Consider the following 17,413-nt stretch of genomic DNA (forward strand, 5'->3'; position numbering starts at 1 on the left):
ATTGGACATGATTTGGAAAGGCACACCCCTGACTATATAAGGCCCCCCAGTTAACAGTGCATGTCAGAGCACAAACCAAGACGTGACATCCAAGGAATTGTCTGTAGACCTCAGACAGGATTGTATGGAGGCACAGATCTGGGGAAGGGTACAGAAACATTTCTGCAGCATTATAAGATCCCAATGAGCACAGTGGCCTCCATCCTCTGTAAATGGAAGAAGTTTGAAACCACCAGGACGCTTCCTAGAGCAGCCCGCCCGACCAAACTGAGCGATTAGGGGAAAAGGGCCTTCGTCAGGGAAGTGACCAAGAACCCTAATGGTCACTCTGACAGCTCCAGCATTTCTCTGTGGAGAGAGGAGAACTTTCCATAAAAACAACCATCTCTGCAGCACTCCACAAATTGGGCCTGTATGGTAGAGTGGCCAGAAGGAAGCCACTCCTCAGTAAAAGGCACATGACAACCCGTCTGGAGTTTGCCAAAAGTCACCTGAAGGACTCTGACCATGAGAAACAAAATTCTCTGGTCTGATGAAACAAAGATTTGAACTCTTTGGCCTCAATGGCAAGTGTCATGTCTGGAGGAAACCAGGCACCGCTCATCACCTGGCCAATACCATCCATACAGTGAAGCATGGTGGTGGCAGCATCATGCTGTGGGGATGTTTTTCAGCAGCAGTAACTGGAAAACTAGTTAGGATCGAGGGGAAGATGAATGCGGCAATGTACAGAGACATCCTTGATGAAAACCTGCTCCAGAGCGCTCTGGACCTTAGACTGGGGCGAAGGTTCTTCTTCCAACAGGACAACAACCCTAAGCACACAGCCAAGATAACAAAGGAGTGGCGACGGCCCAACTCTTTGAATGTCCTGAGTGGTCCAGCCAGAGTCCAGACTTGAACCCGATTTTGAACATCTCTGAAAAGATCTGAAAATGGCTGTGCACCGACGCTCCCCATCCAACCTGATGGAGCTTGAGATATCCTGCAAAGAAGAATAGGGGAAACTGCCCAAAAATAGGAGTGCCAAGCTTGTAGAATCATACTCCAAAAGACTGGAGGCTGTGATTGGTGCCAAAGGGGCTTCACCAATTTATTGAGCAAAGGCTGTGCATACTTCTGTACATGGGATTTTTTTTTCTTTTTTAATAAATTTGCAAAGATTTCAAACAAATTTCTTTCATGTTGTCATTTATGAGGTATTGTTTTGTAGAATTTTGAGGGAAAAATATTAAATTTAATCCATTTTGGAATAGGGCTGTAACAAAATGTGGAAAAAGTGAAGCACGGTGAATACTTTTTGTATGCACTCTATTACCCATCCTAAAGCAATGTGTGTATTTTTTATTTATTTTTTCCCCCTCTAGGTATTCAGTAAACGTGTTCCAGCCTCCCTTCCTCCCCGGCAGAATGTCCCCTGAACAGCCTCCACAACCACTAAATGCAGACAAGGCCGAGTCCTCCATGGCGCAGTCTGGTTGCACATACCAAGGAGAGCCACAAGAGGATGACAGAGTCTCGGCGCAGCCGTCCCTGGGCTCTTCTCCCTGCCACACAGCACAGATGGAGGCGGAGGGAGAGGACGGTGCGCAGGGGAAGATGTGCGCAGACAGGCACTCATTCGTCAGCACAGACTCTGGGTTTTCTGAGCAAGCCACAGACACTTTAAGGGAATTTGATTCGGGGGGAGAAAAAGAAACCACTTATGAAAAATCTGTTAAACCTGAAGGTTTGTATCTTGGGGCTTGTAAAATGTGGCATTGTGCATAACATTTAGCTATGTAAAGTGTGGGAAGAGTTGGACAGGTGTCTGAGATATAAGGTTTTTTTTTGGGAAGATTTATTCTCGTTTCACCGGGTCACTGAGAAATTGATGGGAAAACGCAAGAACGCATGTTCCCTTCCGCGCTCCGATCCTTTGCCCGCACACACCTTGATCTGTTCTATCGAAGTCTCCTTGAAAGAAAGGAATCGGCAGCAATCACCTGTAGGATTTCCCCTGACCTTTTTGTCCTGAGCATCGCTGTTCAAGGCAAAAAGTTAGGGGGAAGTTCCCCCAAATGGGTACCTAGATCTACACCCTGCGCACTGTGTATTGGCAACCTGTGGGAACTCTAGGCAGCAGCATTGTGAGTGACATTGATCCATGCATGTAAAAAGGGAGATGAGTGGCCATCTATAGTCCATCAGACAGGCCTGATGACACTAGCTGAGAGGTTGGTGCAACAGAGGCAGCTTTGTCAGCCCAAATGGGAACATACTGGATTTCTGTCATAGTTTTTGTCCCAGTGGTCTTCCAGGACAGCCCTTGAGAGAGAGAGAGAGAGATGGTGCTTTTCCCACTGTGACAGGAAGCTCATGGGTTGTCCCTTGAGGGCGGCTCCTCTCTCATGGGCTGTCCCTTGAGGGCGGCCCCCCTCTCATGGGCTGTCCCTTGAGGGCGGCCCCCCTCTCATGGGCTGTCCCTTGAGGGCGGCCCCCCTCTCATGGGCTGTCCCTTGAGGGCGGCCCCCCTCTCATGGGCTGTCCCTTGAGGGCGGCCCCCCTCTCATGGGCTGTCCCTTGAGGGCGGCCCCCCTCTCATGGGCTGTCCCTTGAGGGCGGCCCCCCTCTCATGGCTGCTCTCCTAGCTGGCCAGGAGTCCATCCTATATTTTCTGGTGGTACCCACCATGTTGTTTTGTACCTTTTTTTTCTAGGAGGTTTTTTGGTAGTGGGGGTCAGTTCTCATTGGCTGCAGTGATCCCTTCTTTGCTGATGGCAGGAAAAGATCTGCTCCTGCCTCCCTTTGCAGCCTAGCGAGGGACACAAATGATTTGGTGGCGTCTCCTGGCAGAGCAACACTTGACGCATTTCTAAAGGGATATCACATGGGTAGATGCATCTTTATTGCAGAGATGTATTTGAATGTCTGCGTCTTTTTTTTTTTTGCCTAGGCAAGAAACCAGGAAGTAACTTCAACACAAAAAGTATAAGACATAAGATCAATTTACTAATGTTAGCAGCATGAGAATTAAAAATAAACAATGTTGTTTGGGAGAGTGAAGTTCCACTTTAAGCACAATAAGGTGGCCTGTGTGCAGCTGGGGGGGGGGTCTGTAAAGTTTATCACTGCATAAATGTTAAACTGAGTTTTTTTATATTTATTTTTTTCTCAGCTGCTGTCCCTGGTTACCAACAGTCGGTGGAGCTTTCCAGTTCCCACGCTGCTCTGTTTTTCATCTACCATATCGACTCCGCGGGAAGAGAGGTGAAGCTGGAAGACAAAGGTTTGTTCTGTTCTTAGTGATCGCCTGCGGAGCTTGAAACTGTAGCTTAAGAAGTTCTCTCATTGCTGGGGATGCCAAGAGATGCCGACCAAAAACATTGCTTAGTTGCCTTTCTCAACTAATGTTTCATGGAGCACTAGGGTTCCTCCAGAGATTGCTAGGGGTTCCTTGATCAGTGAGCAATCAATATCTGCCTCAGATAAGCTACCAATGATGCCAATTATTTCTCCCACTGATCACCAATGCAAGGTGCATTCTTCCCATCGATCACCTCACCAATGTGCTGTGAACTGCCTACTTAATGTAACTATTTGCAGAGATTCCCCATTAAAGAGGAAGTAAACCCCCCCCCCCCCCCCGATAAAAATGGGGGTGGGGGGAGAAAACCCTGCAAGAGAAAGGCATTATGTGGCACTTACCTGAAATCGAAGTGCTCCTTTTTCCCTGCCGCTGCCATGTCCCCTCGGAGCTTCTTCCGGGTATCGCCGCTCCAGCGATGTGACTGGCCGAAGCGGTGATGGCAGACCGGCATAATCCCGGCCAGGGGCGGACTGACCATTTGAGCATCAGGGTTGCCAGCCTCTGTAAAACCAGGGACGGTATGTAAAAATCTGTTTTTAAAAAAAAATCCCAGGATTATAGCTGCCCCGCCTCTCCAGTACCTTTTCAATATGTGTATGTATACTGTGTGTGTATATTGTCCGTGTGTGTATACTGTGTATGTATACTGTATATGTGTGTGTGTGTGTGTGTATACTGTATGTGTGTGTGTGTATGTGTATACTGTATGTGTGTGTATACTGTGTGGCCCCATAATCTCCTATTGCCCGGGGGCCCCATAATCTCCTATTGCCCGGGGGCCCCATAATCTCCTATTGCCCAGGGGCCCCATGAGTTGTCAGTCCGCCCCTGATCCCGGCATGATCCCATTTATAAAGCCGGGACGCTCAGTGTACCTGCGCCATTGTCTACGGCGCACATGTGTTTTCTGCAAATATCTCCTTAACCATGTAGGTACTAATCTGTACACTCCCCACATAGTAAATAATAATGCAACTTGGGTCATTACTCTGAAGTGAAGAGACCTCTCATCCTGGTATACTGGTGGTCCCCGATAAGATCAGGCACTATACATAAAACTCACTCTTGGGAGCCCAAATGATGTTAATATAGTGTAGTAGTTTTGTTTAAAACTTAACACAAGTGCAAAGGCTGTAGCACAGTGGTTCTCAACCTGGGGGTAGGGACCCCCCTCGGGGGTGAAATGATGATTTTCCAGGGGGTCACCGAATCCTGGGCTGTTCTGAAGTCTGCACCGCTCTCCCAACCTTTTTGCAGCTGCCCATTCAGTTCACGGCATGGCTGGGGGGCAGAGACTGGTGAGTAATGTAAAGTGGGAGGGGCTGGAGGAGACCCCATCTCCTGATTTCGGCATAGGTGTCACTGCTGCGAGACACCACAAAGTCGGAGACACAGTGAAACCGGAGACACAGTGAGTAACACTACCTGTGATTATAGTTGCCATTAAAAGCCCCCACTACAGTTCTCAGATCAGCAGATGACCTTCATCAAGAGCACCTAAGTTGGCTGATCAGAATTCCCCACACCACTGCCACTCATCCCAACTCCCCACCAGCACTGCCACTCATCCCAACTCCCCGCCAGCACTGCCATTCATCCCATTCCCCCACCTAGGAGTAAGGATAGAAATAAAAATAAGAGAATACATCGAAGGGGGAGGAACAAAGAAAAAGGGAGAGAGAGACAGCTAGAGAGAGGGATGAAAAAAGAAAAGAAATTAGAATAGAGAGAGATAGAACGAAAAGAAAGGAGAACAAAGAGTGGAACATCCTAAAATGTACCAGAAGGGGTTTTAATATTGTATGAGTGGAAGGGACTCAGAGCACTAAATGTCTGTGTGTTAGGGGCACAAATTACTTGTCTTGCCTTGGGTGCTGACCACCCACGCTACGAAAATAATTTTACTGTTAGGTGTCCCCACAACTTGGGAAATTTTATCAAGGGGTCACGGCACTAGAAGGGTTGAGAACCACTGCCGTAGCATAAAACAAATAAGGCCAAAAGTTTACATAATTGGCCACCGCTCCTATCGTGAGGATGCAGTGGCAATGACGTAGGCCCCTCGACGCATGACCCCTCATGCTCGTGCACGTTCTCAATGGATCTGCCTGTCTTTAAATCAGGGGTGTCCAAACTTTTTTCAAAGAGGGCCCGATTTGATGAAGTGAACATGCTTGAGGGCCAACCATTTTGCCTGCCATTTTTTGAACCATTAAAATTAAATGCAAATTAACTAATACACTGCCCAACAAGAATTATCATGCCTTTGTGGCTGTGTTTGGTCAAGAGTCTAAGGATGAGCTTGGGCGTGTTATTTGGATATACCGTATTTATTGGCGTATAGCTCGCACCTTAACTTTAAGAGAGAAGTTTCAGGAAAAAATATGTAATTTTAAATAAAGAATTGTGAAGCAAAATAAGTGTCAGTGCAGATCAATGCAGCCTGATCAGTGCCCATCTGCAGCCTCACCATTTCCATGAATACAGCCTCACAAGTGCCATGAATGCAGCCTCACAATGCACGATGCTCGGGGATTTGTTGGGGGCTTCAAAAGAGATATATATCCAAATTACCAGTGGGGCCACATTAAACCAGAACGCGGGCCGCAATTGGCCCCCGGGCCGGACTTTGGACATGCCTGCTTTAAATGATACCCCTCGATTAAAGAGTCTGGTCACTCGGAACAATTGGCCAATCGCATTAATACATTTTTGGATGGTGTCTGTTTTGCCCACATCCTTTGCATACCATTTTCTCACCTATCTCTCTTCCCAGGTGACTGTGTCCTGGACCTGTCTGATGACAGCTCTCTGGCACTGGTTTGGAAGAACAATGACCGCATAAAGGAGTTTGTGCTGGTGGAATCGAAGGATCTGGAATGCGATGAGGATCCGTCATCTGCCAGTGAAGCTGCTAGAGTTGGTCTGTTCACCTTGGAGCAGTGTCTCAACCTCTTCACCAAGCCTGAGGTCCTGGCCCCAGAAGAAGCCTGGTGAGTTTGATGTGAAGTTCTCAAATTCTGATATCTTTGATCATCTTCATTCATTCTAAAGCCCCACCGAATCTTCAATTTTAAAGGAGTTGTAAAGGCAGAAGATTTATTATCTTAATGCATTCTATGCATTAAGATAAAAAACCTTGTGTGTGTGTGTGTAGAAACCTCCCCAGCACCCCCCAATGATATACCCGAGCCCCTTTTCTCTCTAGCAATGTCCACAATCCCCTCCGCCATCTAGAGATCGGGTTAGGGTTTCCCATTGAAGAATATGGCTAGGACTCAGGAATTGGAACAGGGACCTCCCCCAGAGGTCAAAGGTCAGAAGGCGGGTTCCCAAAGGTCACAGGGCGTGGCTGACCCACCCCCACCAAAGTGTACCGCCTACCCCAACTAAGTCGGGTTAAGCGTCTGAGACAGAGCAGCGCCACCATAGACTCCCAGGGCTGTCAATCAAAGTCAGACAATCAAGGGAGAGGGGAGCGGGGCCAGGTTGGGTGATGACGAGTGTCTGACGGCCAGTGAATGTTTGCGGTTCCTTCTAGGGAAGTCAAAGCCCAGTTGTTACAAATGATGCTCAAATTAGGGTAATTTCTGGGTTTTGGGTTCTTTTATCACCACCCTAAAGCTGTTCTTGTAAGCGTGTTGATTTATTCTATTTTTTTTTTTTCCAGGTATTGTCCTAAATGTAATCAGCATAGAGAGGCCTCAAAGCAGTTGATGCTGTGGAGGCTTCCGAACATCCTGATCATCCAGCTGAAACGCTTCTCTTTCCGAACGTTTATCTGGAGGGACAAAATAAATGACTTGGTGGATTTCCCTGTCAGGTAGTGAACGGAGACTTGAGAGTACAACAAGCTCGCTAGGCCTGCTTTTCTTTATGTTGTGCCTTGTGTTGCTGCAGGTTTAGAAGTGTAACCTATGTGATGTGACCTCAACATAACAAGAGCATGGCTAGAAGTATAATTTGGAGTGGTGTCACGAAGCAAAATACCTGTGATGCCATTGCCACCTAAACCCCCCTCCCAGGCCCTACTGTGCACATTAATACTGGAGCTGTGAATCTAAACTATTTACTGAGCCTCTGATCCTACAAAGAACGCAGCTTATGTGTACAGGCATTTCTGCCTCCATGAAAGCCTAATTACATCAGTGACATGGAAAACTGGTAAAGGTTCTTGGTACTGAAACAATATGTAGCCTGCTATTGCAAAATTGGGATTTGCTACAATAAGAAAAGAGAAGTATGTACTTTAAAAAAAAAAAAAGAAAAATCCTATTTACCTAGGTCAGTAATGGCTAACCTTGGCACCCCAGTTGTTTTGGAACTACATTTCCCATGATGCTCATGCACTCTGCAGTGTAGTGTAGCATCATGGGAAATGTAGTTCCAAAACATCTGGAGTGCCAAGGTTTGCCATCACTGACCTAGGTCGATGCTGAATCTGGCACCTCAAACACTGAGACCCGAGCGATCAAAGACTGCCGATTGCTCGGTTCTCACAGCTCTGTGAGCAGAGCGCTGGTGACTGTCAGTCAGCAGCTCTCTGAATCCCCCCCCCACAGGCTCACTGGAGCTCTGGGCTGTGGAGGGAGCGGCCGGCTCAGGCTCTCAGCGACTCACTGAGAGGAAGAGACGGGTGCCAGTCACGGCATGCGGAGCGGATCACCGACTCCTTTGTCATGATTTTGCCCAAGCCTGGACCGCCTCTGTATTGTGTGTTGGGTGGGGGACTGTATATTTTGTTTTGTCTTTTATTATCTGATCCTTTGTTTACACTCTGCTGGGAATACCCGGCTGACAGCAGAGATGAGTCACTGGTGGTTAGGATGCCAGCGGGTGCCAACGCCTAACAGTCAACGCAGAATATTGGTGTGTTTCTATTAAAGTTTATGGGCCCAAAATAATGCAGCAACTGCACTAAAGTAGCACCGGTACCTTTTCCAAAAAGTGCCGCGCCGATTGATTTTTTTCATCCGAACAGTTGGGTAAAAACTGGATGAACAAAACCCCTGTGTGGAAGGGTCCTTGGTGGAACTGAATGGTACCAATTTAGTTGGCTGTGCACTTAGGTCTGTTGTGCCTGGACTTTCCCTTTTTATATTGCATAACAAATGAGCACTTCTGCTTTTATATAGTTTAGTTTAGTTTATTTTTTATTCTGAAATATTGTTTTGAAGACCTTTTATCTGTGTCTTTGTTTTTGCAGAGGGCTGGATCTAACGACATTCTGCATTGGGCAAAAGGAAGATCACCAGAGGCCTATCTATGACCTCTATGCAGTCATTAATCATTATGGAGGAATGATTGGGGGACACTACACGGCCTATGCCAGACTCCCCAATGAGAAAAATAGTCAGCGGAGTGATGTAGGTAAGTAACAACACCACAGTTTGCACTATTTTGTAAGTCTGGAAGGTTGCAGATGGTACATATATTACTCTGGGAACAAGAAGTGATGAAAATCTGCTTGCTTTTAGCTGGTAAACAATGGCATCAGAAATGATCCATGGCTACTGAGTGTGCGTTTACCATGACGTGTTTTGGTACTTTAAAGTAGGGCTGTTACTGATCAAAATTTTTCTGTTCGATTAATCGTTTTTCTCTTTCGTTCATAGACGGACACAGCATCCTTTGACCTTAGGGTTATGCTTCTTCCTACCAGGAGATTTAGGCAGAATTCTACAGCACTTAAGGTGTTAAAAACTTTCCTTCATGCCGCTCCTCCCAGGGGGCGTGGCTCCCCCAGGCATAACCCCCACTCTGCTTTAGCAGCCTCAGTTTGTTTCTGCCTAACCGTCAGGAGAGTCAGGCTCTCTCTGGAGTCCTGGACTCTGGAGTTTTTTCTTGCAAATTTTTTTGCATTTTGCGAGTTTTTTCCTCGCTTTTTTATTTTATTTTTATTTTTGAATCCTGCGATTCTTCTATCAACAGCCGACTGGGTGACAGGCTGGGTCCTCGACCCTTGTAGTCCCCCCAGGTTCGGCCTTCGAGCGTGTGCCGGCCCTCAGCTCCGCTTTGGGACGTCCACGACAGGCCCCATTGCTCCAGGGGCGGCCGGGGAACTTCGGTTCTAGGGCACACATATGACCGGTCTCTATGGCCTTGTCACAGTGTGTCTGGCTGACAGCCATGCCGTTCGCGGACGTTGGTTCTGTCTGGGATACCTCCAGCCAGGTAGTCGCAGGACAGGTAAGTAGTGGCCCCTTACTCAGGTAAGTGGTCTGGCTGGAATGTTTTCCCTTGGGAGGTCGACTGAGGGTTTTCCCCTGCTTTCCTCTCTCCCTTATTCCTCTCCCTCCTTTCCCCTTTGGGTGACGGCTGTGCAGGGGGTTTTTTCCCTGGGGCTCATATTTTTTTTTTTTCACTCGGGTATGGCTGGGGCTGTTCTGTGTCACTGCAGGGGACTGTGGTGGACATTCTGGGCATTTTTGTGTGTGCTGTGTGCTGTTTTGGTGTACTGTCATTTTTGGGTACACTGTCTTTTTAAAACTGCGCAACGGCGGCCATTTTGCCGGAGCCGCGCTTGTATTATTCGGCGGCCATTTTCTTGTGGCCGGCGCCATTTTCAGCACTAGTTCGGCCTCTAGTGGCCGTTTCGGCGGGGAAAAAAGACCGCGAATCATCTGAGGGGACAGACGCAGCGCTGCAGCTTCTCCTCAGCACACACTTGCCTTCACAGACCGCGCTGTACCAGGGGGTGGTGAGTCTCAGGGGGCCCCATACTGTGCTCTAGCGGCCGGGAGGTGACCTGTGGGGGACTTTTTTCCTGCCCTTGGCAGTAGGGGTGAAATGGCAACGGCAATATGGAGCCTGAATCAGGCCCCTCATTTCTTACAATGCCGGAATTAACCCTTAAGCGCCCCTCCCCCTGCCACATCTGTTGAATCGGTGTCGGCTGTCCTGGAGTCTTTTCTCACCAGGTTTGAAGCAGCCAGTGCTCGGTTGGGGGGTAAAAAAGCGCCCCCCCCCCCGGAGGCTGTTTCTGGGGATATCTCTGACGCAGAATCTGATGCTTCTGGTTCTGTCATGTCAGAGGATGCGGGCTTAACCCACATGGACAGCGAGGATGACTCTGCTGCGGAGTCTGCTGATAAGGAATTTGTTGGAGCTCTTATTACTGCGGTGCGTGAGGCTCTTCATTTAGAGGATTTGGCGGAGACACCAGCGGTGTCAGTCCTTTTGGATTCCGCAAACCACCGCGTACCGCTAAGGTATTCCCCTGTGTTCCTTATTTAGACAATATGTTGTATAAGGAATGGGATACACCGCAAAAGGCTTTTACGGTTCCTAAAAGCTTTGCTACCGTTACCCCCTGGAGGAGGACTTTTTTAAAAAAGTGGGTCACTCCTCCGTCGGTGGACCCTCCTGTGTCCAGACTGAGTAAGGCTACTACGTTGCCTGTGGAGGGGGCTCCTGCTTTCAAGGACCCCGCTAATAGGAGAGTGGAGGCCGTGGCCCGCTCCCTGTTCTCGGTGGTGGGTTCGGTGGTAAGGCCGGCTCTGGCCGGAGCCCTGGTAGCTCAGACGCTGACTGAAAGGGCGAAGCTCCTGCTGCAGGACCTGGAGGTCCAGGGGGCTTCCGAGTCCTCTAGGGACCTGGCTGAACAGTTGATTCAGGGTCAGAAGTTTCTCTGCGAGGCGGATATGGATTAGATTCCTTTGCTTTCCAGGGCTTCTGTCTACGCAGTGGTTCTGCGCCGCCTTATATGGCTGAAGTGCTGGTCGGCTGACCAGTACTCAAAAAAGGCCTTGGTAGATTTGCCCTTTAAGGGCGGACGGCTTTTGGGGGCATCCCTGGATGACATCATTAAGGATGCCACTGGAGGTAAGAGCACCTTGCTCCCTCAGTCGGGGAAGGGTAGGGAACCTCGCCGCAAGCAAGGTCCTACTTTTACTACCCCCTAAACGTTTTTTTTTTTTTTTTTTTCGTGCGCCAGCGCGGCTGGAAAAGGTCCGCAAGGTGCAAAAGCCCTTGCTGCAGGGCGTAAGCGCCCCTGGTTCAAAAAACCGAACAAGCCTGCGGACAAGCCTGCTTCCGCATGAAGGTCTGCCCCCGCCCGGGTCTCGGGTGGGGGGACGGCTTCACGACTTCGTGGATCGGTGGAATTCTCTTCTATCCGACCGTTGGGTTTGCGAGGTGGTCGCCTCGGGGTACAAGATAGAGTTCCTTTCTTGTCCCCCAAACAGATTTTTTTCCATCCAACCTCCAGCTTCCTCCGGATCGTCGGCTAGCCCTGTCCGGGGCTGTCCAGGATCTTCTGGACAGGGGGGTGGTTGTGCCGGTCCCCTCGCTGGAACGGTTTCGGGGGTTCTACTCCAATCTGTTCGTGGTCCCCAAGAAGGGAGGGGTTCGCCCTATCCTGGACCTAAAGGCCCTCAACTCCTTTGTCAAGGTGCAGCGATTCAGGATGGAGTCGGTCCGTTCTATCATGGCGTCCCTCCACCAGGGGGACTTCATGGCGTCCTTAGACATCATGGACGCATACCTGCATGTTCCCGTTTGCACAAGCCACCAAAGGTATCTGCGCTTTGCGATCGGGGAGGACCACTATCAATTCGTGGCCCTCCCGTTCGGGCTGGCGTCGGCACAACGGGTGTTCACCAAGGTGCTCGCCCCGATCCTGGCCTTGCTACGGCAGCGAGGGATCGCTATCGTGGGATACCTGGATGACCTTCTCCTGAGAGCTTCTTCAGGCTCAGAGTTAGAGGAGGACGTGTCCATCACGTGTCGGACTCTGCAGGAGTTCGGCTGGTTTCTGAATCTCAGAAAATCAGTGTTGGTTCCGTCCCAGAGGCTGGAACCCCTGGGGCTGGTTTTGGATTCGGGGGAGACAAAAGTGTTCCTCCCATCGCAAAACCTGCTGACCCTGCAATCTGCAGTGAGACAGTTGTTGACCCAGAAGTGGTCATCTCTTCGCTTCTGCATGCGGGTTCTGGGTCTGATGGTGGCCTCCTTCGAGGCAGTTCTGTATGCCCAATCCACACCAGGGTACTACAGAAGGAGATTCTGTCACGATGGGACAGGGTCCCATCTTCTCTGGATCACCAGATTCGGTTGAGCCATCTGGCCAAGTCTTCCCTGGCATGGTGGCTGACGTCTCCGGTGCTTCGGTCCGGGAAGTCTTTTCTTCCGTGCCGCTGGACAGTGGTCACGACGGATGCCAGCCTCTTCGGCTGGGGGGGCGTCTGGGGCACCCAGTCAGCCCAGGGGCGCTGGACTCGGGAGGAGTCCCGCCTGCCGATCAATATCCTGGAGCTCCGAGCAATCAAGCTGTGCCTTGTCAGGTGGTCGCTGGAGCTACAGGGCCGTCCTGTCAGGATCCAGTCCGACAACGCCACGGCCGTGGCGTACATCAATCATCAGGGCGGCACAAGGAGCTCGGCCGCGGCGACGGAGGTCGCTCACATACTTCGGTGGGCCGAAAGGTCCGTTCCGGCCCTGTCGGCGGTATACATTCCGGGAGTTCTGAATTGGCAAGCCGACTCCCTAAGTCGCATGACTCTGGATCAAGGGGAGTGGTCTCTCCACCCGGAGGTGTTTCAGATCCTGTGCCAAAAATGGGGCACTCCAGACGTGGACCTTCTGGCGTCCCGTCTCAATCGGAAGGTACCACGGTTTGTGGCTAGGTCAAGGGACCCGTGGTCAGACGCGTTAGTGGCTCCCTGGGTCAATATCACCTGATTTACGCCTTCCCTCCTCTAAGGCTCCTACCCCGCCTGCTGCGCAGGGTGGAAGCCGAAGGTATTCCAACGATCCTGATCGCCCCGGATTGGCCGCGTCGCTCTTGGTACGCGGACCTGGTACGTCTGGTGACAGACGCCCCCTGGCGTCTGCCTCTGAGGGAAGATCTCCTGTCTCAGGGCCCGATCTTCCATCCTGCTTTACGGTCACTGGCTTTAACGGCGTGGCTGTTAAAAACCAGGTACTGAAGGACCGGGGCCTGTCGGGCCCGGTAATCTCTACCATGCTGCGTGCACGGAAGTCCACTTCTCGAAAAATTTACCATCGTACATGGAAAGCATACATCTCTATGTGTGAGGAGATGAAGTGGCACCCCCGTACTTACGTGGTGTCCCGGATCCTGCTGTTCCTACAGCGGGGAGTGGACCAGGCTCTTGCCTTGAGCACGATCAAGAGTCAGATTTCTGCTCAGGCTGTTTATTTTCAGCGTCCCTTGGCAGCGAATTCTTTGGTTCGCACGTTTGTGCAGGGGGTCCGGCATGTGGCCCCCCCGGTGCGCCCTCCGCTACCTTCTTGGGACTTGAACTTGGTCCTCTCGGCGCTTCAGCGTGCCCCCTTTGAGGACATTCGGGAGATCCCCTTGCTGACTTTGTCGCAGAAGGTGGTCTTTCTGGTAGCTATTACCTCTATCAGACGAGTGTCTGAACTGGCGGCCTTGTATTGCAAGGCCCCCTACTTGGTCATCCATCAGGATAAGGCGGTGCTGCGCCCGCAGCCCTCTTTTCTTCCGAAGGTCGTTTCGGCCTTTCACATTAACGAGGACATTGTTGTTCCATCATTATGTCCTCAGCCGAAGAACCCGAAGGAGGCCTCTTTACATTCTCTGGATGTGGTTCGGGCCCTTCGAGTTTACTTGTCGGCGACAGCTCCGTTCCGGAAGTCGGACTCGCTGTTCGTGTCTGTGTCCGGTCCCAGTAAGGGCCTGGCAGTCTCGTCGGCCACCATTTCCAGGTGGATCCGACAGGTTGTGCTTCAGGCCTACGCCCTGAAGGGGCGGGCGCCTCCCTTTCGGGTCATGGCGCATTCGACCAGGGCGATCGGGGCCTCCTGGGCTTTCCGACACCAAGCCTCTGTGTTACAGGTGTGTAAGGCAGCGACCTGGTCGTCGTTCCACACTTTTTCAAAGTTTTATAAGGTGGATGTGAGTGCATCTTCTGATGCCTCCTTCGGCCGCAGGGTGTTACAGGCGGCAGTTTAAGGTTGGAGTTCCTCCGTTGAGTAACTCCGGTTTTGTTTGGGGTGTAACCTGTTTTTGCTGTGTTATTTTCCCACCCCTCGAATTTTTTTGACACTGCTTGGGGACGTCCCTAAGGTCAAAGGATGCTGTGTCCGTCTATGAACGAAAGAGAAAAAAGGATTTTTGTACTCACCGTAAAATCCATTTCTCTGAGTTCATAGACGGACACAGCACCCACCCCTCCTTTGTTTGTACTGCTTGTTACGAACTGAGGCTGCTAAAGCAGAGTGGGGGTTATGCCTGGGGGAGCCACGCCCCCTGGGAGGAGCGGCATGAAGGAAAGTTTTTAACACCTTAAGTGCTGTAGAATTCTGCCTAAATCTCCTGGTAGGAAGAAGCATAACCCTAAGGTCAAAGGATGCTGTGTCCGTCTATGAACTCAGAGAAATGGATTTTACGGTGAGTACAAAAATCCTTTTTTTTTTTTTAATCGCTTAATCGACTAATTTCGATTAATTATAACGCACATACAGATCCAACTACTTTTAGCTGATCTCCTTCTTGCAGGCTGATTCCCAGTGCAGCTACCAACCACTGGAAAAATGGATAGCAGGATACAAAAAACACACAAAGGCAGCGCTCGATGGGAATAGCATTAAAACTTTTATAGTCTTCAAGTAGGTAACAAAATAATAAATTGCACTGGAGATAAAATCGATGTAGCTACATAAACTGTAAAAATGGTGCAAGTAATACCAAACGGTAACAAAAGCAGTCATAAAAAACATGTAGCTAAGTATGATACTGGTATAAAAAAGTGTACAACGATGCCACTGCTGAATCCAGATGAGAAGTAACATCAGTCCGTCGGTATGTAGATGTCCCGTGAAGGGAACTATCACAACTCCCAGTGAATGGTTGTAGAATCCCATTTTGATAGAGGGAAGTGATAGAGGGAAGTGTAACAGCCCTTGCGTGTGGCAGATAGTGAGGTCCCGCCGGCATGCAGATATGAAAGCACAGCAAAGGAGCCCTTCAGATGGACACGGCAAGCCCCGCCGGTGTCCGTGACGTTACTGGATCTCCGATGGAACTCCCTGAAGGCCCGGAAGCCGGCGGAGAGTACCAATCAAAACATTTTTGATCGATCAAAAAAATGTAAGATTAATTGATGAATTAATAGTTAATTTCCACAGCCCTACTTTAAAGTAAAACTTTACCCAAAAGGGGAAGTTCCGCTGCTTTGCATATGCCCCCCCCCCCCTCCACTGCTACATTTGGCACTTTTTTTTGTGGGGGAGCGGGTAGTACAGGGATCCTCAAACTACGGCCCTCCAGCTGTTGCGGAACTACACATCCCATGAGGCATTTTAAAACTCTGACATTCACAGACATGACTAGGAATGATGGGAATTGTAGTTCCTGAATAACTGGAGGGCCGTAGTTTGAAGACCCATGGGGTAGTGGGTGCCTGGCTTTGACAGTGAATGAATGGAGTGTGCTCTGTTTCCTGTTCATTCACAAACTGAAGCATACAAACCGTTTACTATGATTCAGTTATGAATGGACACAGTGAGTGTGTTCACTATGTTTATCTAGAAGGGCAAGGGGCTGATAAATTGCATATTTACCAGCCCCTTCCCTCAATCTCCATTCTGAATCATCCCCTGCAGAAGCTGAGAGGAGGGAAGTCAGCAGCACTGTGGGGGGGGGGGGGGTAGCCCAGGCAGTAGGGGGAATCTGCACCAAACGTAGTGATTAGGGTGTGCCCAGGCACACCCCCTGCGCACGCCTATGGTCCTTATATTATAAGTCAGCAGCGACAGTATTTGTCACGGCCAATCTCATGTAAAGTGGTAGTTCTCCTACAACATGGATGACTCCCTTTTTTTTATACGGTCGTGCTAAAAGCTGCATCTGGGATTACGTAAATAGCAGAGGGAATCAGTGTAACGGATTTGAGAAGTATTTAGTGGCTGGTAACACTTTGCAGGACCTTTTGCTCAATCCAAGATGCCTGATGTGATTAGTACACTTCCATGTACATTACCCGCATTCTCCAAATATTTCATGTCGGCTAACAGAAGCTTTTCTTGTGTATTTTTCTCTGTAGATTTAGCAGCTCACAACTCTTAATTTTGCTAATTCTTACAGTAAATATTTCTCTAGGCATGTGGCTGAAAACGCTTTAAAAATATGTCTACTGTGTAACCGACCCAAGTTTTGTTGTATGGCCAGTCTTAGGAATTGCACATCCAGGCAGGTGACTGATTTCCTAGCTCAGTAATGTAGCTTCCCGTGTCGCCTTTTCTAGCCTGCCTGTTGGACAATGAATCTGCATCATCCTCTGTTCAAGGAACAGGCAGGTAACACAGGAGTCCAACACTGTCTTCACCCGGGCCAGTTTTATGCTGGTCTTCAGATTCCCAGTGCTGCCAGATTGCGTGAGATTGCGCTGCACTGTCAGACTGGTCCTGCAGCCTCCTGTCCCTGGAGGTTGAGAGTGGGCAGCCCCCCACACCTTGCGTAATTCTTGCGAGGATTGCAGATTTGGGAGCAAGTCATAAAATAAAAATGTGGTGGGGGGGGGGGGGTGCTGTTGTTAAAAGTGGATTAACAATACCTTTAAGCTACGATGCTATTTACTGCATAAGGCAGAGAAGAGAAAACACCATGTTGGTTCACCCCGCAGCCTGCTTTTTGCATTTATTTTAATGGCACTTCTGAGTTCAAAAGGTAGCAGAGTGCTAAGCACATTTGTAAAATTTCTTCTTGCCTTTTTCTTTCTTCAACTTTCAAAATTGACCTACGCCACGCCCGGCACCTACTCCCCCCCCCCCTGTCCTTCTGGGAGATTGGGAGATGCACAGTGTAACGGTCAGGGGTTAACGCCGTTTACGATATTCCATTCCACCAACCCACGACAGCTTATCGACACTCCACAATCCAGCAGACGAACATGGCCCATACAGATTCCCCAGAAACGAGACACAGCTCTGTTCTCTGGTTCAACAGGAATAGACATTTTAATGGTAAACTCAGGCTCTTCTATACAGTCAGCAACCAAATATGAACAATGACTCAACTCCACCCACAACATCATACAATGGTTCCTAACGAGCTCCCCTCAATACACATCTTTTAAG

The 17,413-nt window shown here is 49.6% G+C and overlaps 1 protein-coding gene across 2 annotated transcripts in view; it reads left to right on the top strand.

The window, feature by feature from the left end:
- Window positions 1-17,413, top strand: part of USP19 (ubiquitin specific peptidase 19) — a 114,657-nt gene that overhangs the window by 65,425 nt on the left and 31,819 nt on the right. For both annotated transcript variants that reach the window (XM_040358909.1, XM_040358911.1), the window contains exons 20-24: window positions 1,368-1,729; window positions 3,158-3,268; window positions 6,126-6,342; window positions 7,020-7,172; window positions 8,556-8,719. In XM_040358909.1, the coding sequence (XP_040214843.1) occupies window positions 1,368-1,729; window positions 3,158-3,268; window positions 6,126-6,342; window positions 7,020-7,172; window positions 8,556-8,719 (1,007 nt within the window). The remainder of the gene's footprint in view (window positions 1-1,367; window positions 1,730-3,157; window positions 3,269-6,125; window positions 6,343-7,019; window positions 7,173-8,555; window positions 8,720-17,413) is intronic.

The sequence above is a fragment of the Rana temporaria genome, chromosome 7 (assembly GCF_905171775.1).
Source record: "Rana temporaria chromosome 7, aRanTem1.1, whole genome shotgun sequence".
Classification (NCBI taxonomy): domain Eukaryota; kingdom Metazoa; phylum Chordata; class Amphibia; order Anura; family Ranidae; genus Rana; species Rana temporaria.